Source organism: Bactrocera latifrons, unplaced genomic scaffold, assembly GCF_001853355.1.
Source record: "Bactrocera latifrons isolate USDA-ARS-PBARC rearing strain unplaced genomic scaffold, ASM185335v1 scaffold_46, whole genome shotgun sequence".
NCBI classification, from domain to species: Eukaryota; Metazoa; Arthropoda; class Insecta; order Diptera; family Tephritidae; genus Bactrocera; species Bactrocera latifrons.
In genome coordinates, this window is record NW_017537112.1 from 683,523 (window position 1) to 693,325 (window position 9,803).

General features: G+C 35.7%; 1 protein-coding gene across 1 annotated transcript in view; it reads left to right on the forward strand.

Moving 5' to 3' along the window:
* Positions 1-9,803, forward strand: part of LOC108973130 (sodium channel protein 60E) — a 256,070-nt gene that overhangs the window by 223,577 nt on the left and 22,690 nt on the right. Inside the window, 5 exon segments of the mRNA XM_018940165.1 lie at positions 1,607-1,816; positions 1,903-4,403; positions 5,582-5,909; positions 5,982-6,082; positions 9,297-9,624. Coding sequence (XP_018795710.1) covers positions 1,607-1,816; positions 1,903-4,403; positions 5,582-5,909; positions 5,982-6,082; positions 9,297-9,624 — 3,468 coding nt within the window.

Below are 9,803 nucleotides of genomic sequence, written 5' to 3' on the forward strand. Positions count from 1 at the left end.
TTAAATTTTCATATGAATTTTCCAAAACGTCGAAAAAAAAATTAATTAAATTTAGAAACTTAAAAAATTTAAATATCAAAATTTATTTTGGAATACAAAAATCAACCCAATGCAAAAATTTATTAATTTTTAATCCAAAAAAATGCATTGAAGTAAGATTTTAAGTTTTTTTTTCAAAAAATTTAACTAGAGCGTAATTTTTTAACAATAAAATAAAAATATTTTCATAAAATTGCCTTGAAATAAAACCATTTTATTTATTTGTATGTAAATCTTCAAAATATTGAAACACCGCCAAATCACCGCTTAACAATATATACTCAATTGTAAACTAATTATTTAACATAACCTATAAATAAACATATGTATGTATTTCTATCTATTGTCTTCCTCTCTTCGACTCGTCTGTGTTTCCCCGCTCAACTGTTGATAACTTGCGAACGATCCTTCATATCTTTGTGCCTTAAAAAATTTATAAAAAAAAAACTTTAAAAACTAACTTTCCCAAAACTGTGTTTGATCTTGATTGCTGTGTGTGTTTGCGTGCCTTAAACTGACTACTTTAAAATACAATAAAATTAATTCAAATATATATTTATATATATAAACTTATTATAAAATACAAAACTAAAAACAATTAATTTAAAACATTCTAAAATTGAAAACTGAAAACTAAAACATACAAATATTTGCACAAAAAATATTGAAACAAAAATTAATTGTTTTTCCACTCAAATACTGTTATTAATTTCTTTGATTTTCTAATGTCATAAACGTTTTAAATAAAACTCCAAACTATGTATTTATATGTAAAACTACAACAACTAAAAATATGCACCACAATGTGTTCGACTAAATAATATATATGTATACAATGTATTTGTGTATGTAAAACTATATACTGCCCGCCGCTCCGTTTGTGTTGAAATGCAACTCTGAGAAAAATTTGTACACCTTTAAACCGCAAATGTTGAAAATGATATTGCAAAACAATATTCACTTAAAAATTAAAAAAAAAAAAAACAATAACAATAAAATGTATATGTATGTCATAAAATAAACAGATTTTCAAAAAGAAGGTAATTTCCAGCAATTTAAATTTTTTAAAAAAAATCCACTAACCAAATAAATCAGCCACTTTATATTATTGTAGAATTAATGCGTCCTTAAAATGAATTAAAAATTATATATTTACTAAAAATTGCTTGCATTTTGTTGTTGCTCTTTGATTTGGTCGTACAATTTTCGAAAACTCTAAATGTTAACTGTAGTTTTCCAAAGCATCAAAAGCATTTATGGATGTTGCATGCCTAAAACCTTAAGTAGCAGTTGCAAAAATAATTAATTATAAAAAAACCAACGGTATCCAATTGGCGCGTTTGGTAGCTTAGCAACCCTGAAAAAATTTCCAAAGACCCGTTAACACCCATTAGCTGTTAGTAGTAACTAGCGAAATCGCTGTCTGGAATTGGCGCCAATGCAAGCATAAAATTTAATAACTAAATTTTCACGAAATTCCTAAGCTTCTCTTTCATAAACTCAAAAAAACTAAAAATGTTGTTTCATGCTAAAAAAATGTCCTTCTCTTACTAATTCCACACTATAGGAAGTCGGCGAAGAGTCGAAATTGGCGCGCAGCATCGAGCGTGTACGCGATCTGATACGCAAGAAACGGCAGGAGCGTAAAGAGCGCAAGGAGCGCAAATATGCGACCAAGTTTCAGCAAATCGTCATGGAGGCGCAACAGGCGGCGGCGCAGGTGATCGAGAAGCCGAGCTTATTAACCGAGACGAAGCTGCATAGATTGAGTTATCAGGTGGGTGAGCATTGTAACTGTTTATTTTTATCACTAGTCCTATATCTCTTTTTCTCACTTTCGTTTCCTCTCACTTACGTGCGCAGGAGTCCATGAATCGTCCGGTGTCCGGTTCGGATTTCGGCTTTCAAATACCCTTGAAGGATGCGTTGCACACGATCATTGACGGCGTGGAGAGCGAGCATGAGCTGTCCGAGCAACAGCAATACCAACAAAAACAACATCAACAACAATTACAATCGCCAACACAGTTGCAGCAACAGCAACAGCTTATGTTACTGCAACAACAGCAGCAGCAGCAGCAGCAACAACAATTGCATCACATGCAATTGCAGCAGCAAGCGCCCTCCTTCGATGGCATTACAACAACCACCAGCTCCTGCCAATTAGACAATAATAGTCGCAACGACTACAATACGCTTTATCCGCAAGCGGAACGTCGCCTGCTGCATCAAGTGTCTTCCGGTTTCGGCACCCAACACAACGATTCGCGTGATGAGCCCACATACACCGAGTCCATTGAGCTGCGTCTCATGGGCCAGTATAATTCGACTGACACCGATCCATATGCGAATGATCAGCGTAGCGGTTGGTTTATGCGTGGCGATTCGTTGCAGGACACATCGTCACGCCGCTACTGCAGCGATGAGCATGACGAGGCATATTTGCAGTATCAGAAGTCATTGCTGACGCGTTCGCCCAGCTATCGCAAGTCATTAGATCGATTGTCGCAATCGAGCGATCAGTCGCAACGTTCACTGATACCGTCACGTAGTCTGAAATCCGATGACGACTTGCATATGGGTGTGCGACGACACTCGAGCGGTCAATCACTGAATACAATCTCGATGGAGCACGAGGAGCTGCTCTCACATCAGGGTAACTTGCGTGACGAATTGCTGAACTGTGAGCATAAGGAGCTCTTTCAATTTCTGCAAGATGATGCGGACAATAGCAACAATTATTTCAGCGAAACTGTCGGCTATGGTTCGGCATATGTCGACGCCGACACCGATTCGTTGATTGTCGATACACGTAAAGAGGAACGCAAACCGTCGACCAGCAGCATCAAATCGAATTTAAGCTATATATCCAACTCGATAATGCAACAGATCGAGCAGCGTCGTAATGGTAGTCACCCGTCTAGCAATGGCAACGGACATGACGAGGTCTTGCCACTGGTTGAGCATTCTGAGTTCGATAATATCATACAGAGTTTTGAGAAAGAGTTGGAGGAGATTAAACGCTCCACCACGTCGTTGGAGCGTCGCTTATCCACACTCTCCGAACCATCGCCTGCGGCCGACGAAGCCAATAAAGCCATACTCGATCATATTGCGGTCATAACAGGCGCGTCAGAGCGTGCAGCTGCTGACGAGGTCGTACATCCATTAAATCCCTATGATAGTTATGACCTATCAACAGTGCCCCGTCGCCAGCATTCGCTGCTCACCAGCACTGATCGCAATTCGGTGAAGATCAAGCGACGCAGCCTTGAGAAGCAACGGAAGATCGACGAAGACTTTAGCATATCAAATGAAATACGCAAAATCTGTGATCAAATACATGCGCCATTCGTGACCATCGAATCGATGGCCGTGGCAGCTACAGTGACAGCGGCCGCCAAATCGCCGTTTGCACGCCACAAGAGCGATCAGTTTGCGGCACAATTTGATCGCTTCAAGCGATTATCGCTGATCGAACGTGTCGATGAAGTACCTGAAGAGGAGAAACCCATATCAACGCTGCGCATGGAGTCGGAGAAATTGCCACGCAAGTGCCTCACAACTGACGCCATCCGACTTGATAGCTTATCGCTGAAAAGCACCAATTCATATGAGAATTTGCTAATACAAAAGCAACAGTTGAGCCGTCAACAGAGTAATCAACGTGACGGCGGCTCATTGGCATCATCCGGTGTGGCTGTACCAGCAACACCACCAACATCGCTCAAGTCGCAGCTCGAACCGCCAACACTAGCACAAATATCCTCAATCAAGACCACGCCGCCGCTAGCGGCACTCACTGAGCACCAACAACATTACCACGCCTCGAAAATACATGACCCACCACCACCACCACTACTACCATCACAACAACCACTAATTCCGTCAGCAACAAGAACCACCATTTCCACAACTTGCACCACCACCACCACGACCATCCGCCCAAGGGCTGCCGGCGATGTGGGCGATATGCGCGCCAAACGCTTCGCCGAGCATCCTCAATCGACTCTAGACAAAGCCGCTTCCTTTCAATCCACACGCACTGAATCGCATAGTTCATGCGGTGGCGGCATTGCCGATACCAGTTCGGTACTGGCACTGGGTTATAGCGTGCCGGGTGCACGCTCATCTGCGAGCGGTGCTATGGTAACGGAGACCGCCGAGCCAACACAGAAGTCGGCGTTCTCGCGGCTGACCGAAAAACCATGGCATTGTCTGGTCTCCTACGTAGACGATCTCACAGTAGGTGGGAGACGTAACTCGCAGGGAGCATACAATGATCCCATGACTTTTCCAAGTTTCGGACAATCGAAAACACCGAAAGTGCCAGACGATTGCTTCCCGCAGAAGTGCTACGATCAGTAAGTATGAGTAGATTATTTAAATTTTATAAGATTTACGAGTTCATACCACACGTATTTTGCAATTAAAATTATCGTAGAATAAAAATACGGTGAAATAAAAAATTAAAAAAGGTTGCCACTTTTTATAAATTTTAGTTCAAAGAAATTCATTAGCTATACAACAGCACAAATCAGATAGATTTTTAAAAGGTTGTGGTTAAAAAAAAATGTATAGCGTAGCTGCCACCTGTTTAAATAAATAGCATTAGAAATATAAATAATAATTAATAAAATTAAACGCTTAATTATAACGTGACTATTGAACTAATGCACTTAAAGAAGACTAACGGTTGAAACTATTTTACCAGTGTTGCCATATTAAATTTTTTTAAATTAAATTAGTGAATTGAAATAATCTGGGTACCAAATTAAATAGGTTTAAAAATGTTTTCAGCTAAAAAGGGATGCCACTTGGAGTGTTACCATATTATTAAACATTTTTACTAAATTGAATTGGCGAAATAAAATAGAGCGATCAATTTGGGTATGAAACTAAATAAGTTTAAGAAAGTTTTCAGCTGAAAACAGTTGCCTGATGTTTATAAATTTGGAGCTAAAGAAATTGATGATATAAAGAAACACTCCAAAATGGGTATCATTCAAACGAACTTGAGGAAATTTATATTTAACATTTTTTATGGTAGGCTTGCCACCTATCTAAAATTTTTATTTACTAATTTTGGGAAATACATAAAATCGGTATTATATAAAAGGTTATGAGAAATAGTATCTTTAAAATTATTATGGTAGGGTTGCCACCTGTCTAATTTTTTAAAAATTATATTTGAAATATATTATATTTTAATATTTGTATGTTATTTCCCAAAACACGAAAATTGCAATCCTGCTCTATTCAAAACAGATAAATCCTTACATTAAATTCTTATCTTCATAGAAAAAAAATTCAAATGTTTTAAAAATAAAAAAAATTAAAATTATATAAATTTGTATTTCTTTAAAATTATACATATGTATATTTCCTATCTTTTCTCTCTCTCTCTCTCTCTCTCTCTCTCCCTCTATAACTTACTTTTCTCTTTTTTCCCCCCTCATCTATTCTTCTCTGCTGATGTCACCTCAATCTATCACCTATGTCATATGTGAAAAAACCACAACAACAAAAAATCTCATTACAGCTTCTACTTTCGCTGTCCATGGTTTATGTCGTGCATGGACACGAAGAGCGCCAAACATTGGACACGCATAAGGACGGCTGTCTTGGCGGTTGTCGATACTCCAGCCTTTGAGTGGTTTGTGCTAGTGCTCATATTCGCGTCGAGCATCACACTCTGTTTCGAGGACATCTACTTGGATAGCAATAAAACGCTGAAGCGTATACTCTACTGGACGAACTTCTCATTTTGTTTGATCTTTGTCGTTGAAATGGTTTTGAAATGGCTAGCGTTGGGGTTTTCCAAATATTTCACCAGTTTTTGGACGATATTGGATTTCATTATAGTCTTCGTGAGTATACAATTGAAGGTCGTAAATATTTATGCTGGTATTTAATGCTTTTGCTCTCTCTCATTATCGCAGGTATCCGTATTCTCATTGCTCATTGAGGAGAATGAGAATCTCAAGGTTCTGCGTTCGCTACGGACATTGAGAGCTTTACGCCCATTACGCGCCATATCACGGTAAGTTAATCGGTGTGCAAACGAAGTAGCCGTAAGCTTGTGTCTACAATTTCGCTTAAAATATTAATGATGGTAATTTTGAAAAAGAAAAAAAGTGAAGTTGAAACTATATTTACATACTTTTATTGAAAATTTCGTATTTTCGCTCTTAAATGTGTATTCTCTTAAGCTATTAATACTATATACGTGCTATATACTATAGACTACTGAATTTGGCATGCTCCATGCTAATGTTGCTCAAATAAATCTAATCTATCGATGTATTTTGGTAATTGTGTAATTTTCTTTGAATCCTTAAATATTAAATTATGCATCAACTTTCTACTTTCAGATTTCAGTCTGCCTTTTTTAACTTTTTACGCTACAACATTTAACTCTTTCTAACATACATAATATACTATATATACATACTTATAACAACGACACTAATTTCTTACAACATTGGCTTTGAACAAGCTTGTATGCACATTTTTTGTACCGTTATTAATTTTCTAATATTCTTACATACATATGTTTGTATTTAAAAAAAATTATGCTTTCCAACTTTCTTACTGTATTTTAATTGAAAAAAAATTATAATATTATGAAATACAATTTGGAAGTGTTTAATACAATCTCGTCTTCTTTATGAATTTCGAATAGAAATAATAAAAAAGTAAATAATGCCACACCGAAAGTACCGTATAGCGCTCTGTTGAAACGAAAAATTCACTCAAATTTATTGGCAGTAGCAGTAATGAATATATCCCGTTATTGCGTAATTGTGTAATTGAGTAATTGAAGCATACCGTTATTATGTACCGTTTACCGTACAACCTGTACCACCTACTAGGCCGCCAGTAACTAACAGTAATATGTATTGATGTCGGAATTCAGAAGTTGGAAATTGTAGCTAATCAGTTTATATGTGACATGTGATTTTTTTTACATTTGCGTACAGTTGTATTTGCAGACAAAAAGTTTGAAAAATACAACAAAAAAATTTAAATAAAAAATAATAATAATAAAAAAAATTATAACAAATAATAATAATTAAAAAAATAATAATTTAAAAAACTTTATCAAAATTTAATAATTTCTAGTGCCAAAAAAAATCAAGTTTCTGTAAACTTTTTGTGCTGCAAACACAGAGCAATTCGTGTTACACTTTGCCTTCCGCATCGGTGTCTCGCCTAGCCAAAATTCATGTGCCCAGTTGTTGTAGTCAGTTGTTATCCTACAATATTTAACCGTTGTTATTGGCTTCAAGACCGCACCTTGCACTTCACCCCCCAGTATATGTGTATGTCTTACTTGTACTCACTACTGCTATACGGCACTAAGTCTTACATAAACATAAAACTTTTCCTCTCACCAAACACCACTTTCCCTGTCACTTTGCTATCCTTTGATGAATTTCATAATTTTTTGATTAGAACCAAATAATTACTAACCGATTTGTTTGCATGCCTGACGTTAAGTTATTGTAAAAACAGTAAATTATATATTTTTTTTATTTTCGAAAATCAGTTTTCAAGTGTTAAAGAAGAAAAAAGATGTAGTACCAATAAGCAAGTTCGCTGGTTTAAGAGTTCTTATCCCTTGAGTCTCCCGTTATTTCTATTGACTACAGTTTCTGAGTTCTCACTTTCTTTATGGTACGATGATGGCGCCACGATATTGTTTAGAAATTTAGCAAAAAACTCATGAAGAATCAATGCAGTTCGGTGTGTACTACACCTCGATAATCGAAGAAAACTGTCAACATAGCCTTTTTTTTGACCTGCGTTGACATGGTTTTTCCGGCTCTGTTTTCGAGTCGTAAGCATAGATCCTGGTAGACAGAAAGCAGTGTTTCACAGGCGTTAACATGACGCTGTTTTTAAAAAAATTGAGTGATTTTGGTTTCACTTTTTTATGCCCAAATGATCTCTCAAAATGGTTTTCACTGATCCTTTGGATATTCCAATGATGCCAGTAAGACCTCTGACTATTAGTCGTCGATTCACAAGCATCATTTCCTACATTTTAGTGACGTGTTGATCATCAGTTGATGTTGATGGTCGTCCTGGACGTGGATCATTGACAATGCGTTCTCAACCCTCCTTGAACAATTTTTTACACTAAACACTTGCTCACGACCGAAGGGCTTTCCCACCATATTGAACATTTCGGGACCAGAAATTTGCTTCCGCACACTTCATGTACTTCAGAAATAAATATATAATGACATATGCACTGACAGTCACACCAACATAAAAAAAAAGTATGTCGACAGATGTTCATAAAAATATGAATTAAGGTGGTCTCCAAACTAGACTCTCAAGCTGGAGTCAAATCTCGCTACCGCTGTCAGTAAAAGCAGCTTATAGAATTAAACCCATCTACTCACTATTAGAACCTCTTTCACTCTACATAAAAGAATATATCGTAAAGAAAACGTTGTGGACCTTATGAAGTATTGTCTAACTGATCAGTGCGACGAGGGGAGTCGATTTTCCATGGCCGTCTGTTGGACTAGCTCCCTCAGTTTTTTGAGATAACAATCTGAATTTTTGCGCAGACCCCTCTCCTACGAAAAAGATCTTCTTATATCCTTTTATGTTATAAAAAATGCACCAATGAGGGGTATTATAGCGAGAGTGCGGCCGAAGTTAACGTTTTCCTCGTTTTAACCTCACTTGTACACAAAATTAAGTACGATCTCTCACGTGTATCACAAGTTCATAAAATAATAATATTGTTTCTAGTTTACAAATATACAAAGTGTTCCCGTTGCTCATAAAAATATGAGTTTCCAAAGTGTTCCAATTGTTCATAAAGATGAGAGTCTCCTAAATAACTATTTTTATAGTTTTCACATTTTTTATTTGATATTGAGGCTTGACTTCGATACAAAAGATATAGTTTATTATTCTCATTTATTCTAAATGATTAATTTAAATTTTAGTTAAATTAAAATTAAAGTTCTCGTTAACTGTATGTATGTATGTGTAAAATTTCATATTACTTGCTGTTTCTGTTCTCTAAAAGTAGCCCAATATATGTGTGTATGTATTTGAAGGCCTTCCTATCCTCAGTATCAAAACAAAAACAAAAAAACAAAAATAATAATAAAACAAAACAACTTTCGAAAACATAAAGAGATTTACAGTTAAAAAGAAAAAATATGTAAATATGTTAAACATGTCCCCCCATAAATCTATGAATCTGTTTCGTTTTATTTCTATTCCAGGTGGCAAGGAATGCGAATTGTAGTAAATGCTCTCATGTATGCAATACCGTCAATTTTTAATGTACTTTTAGTTTGTTTAGTCTTTTGGTTGATATTTTCCATAATGGGTGTACAATTTTTCGGTGGTAAATTTTTCAAATGCCTTGATGATGATGGTGAATTGCTGCCAGTGACGGTTAGTAAATAAATCGGACATAAACTACAATTTTAAATATGCAAACACTACACTTAGAAAAACAAAATGGAACACAGTGATACTTGAACAATGTTTTAGTTTTGAATTTTTGTTGTGAAAGAAGCGGAAGCGCTATGATATTTTTACCTTTTAGTGATATAAAATATGTAATTAAAATTATTGGAAATAAAAATATTTTGTTTTTTTAATCAATTTTATTTTTTTTATTTTTAATTCAAATTAAATTTTATATACATAATTTATAAACAAATTTGTCATAAAGTATTAAATTAAAATTATTGGAAATAAAAATATTTTGTTTTTTTAATCAA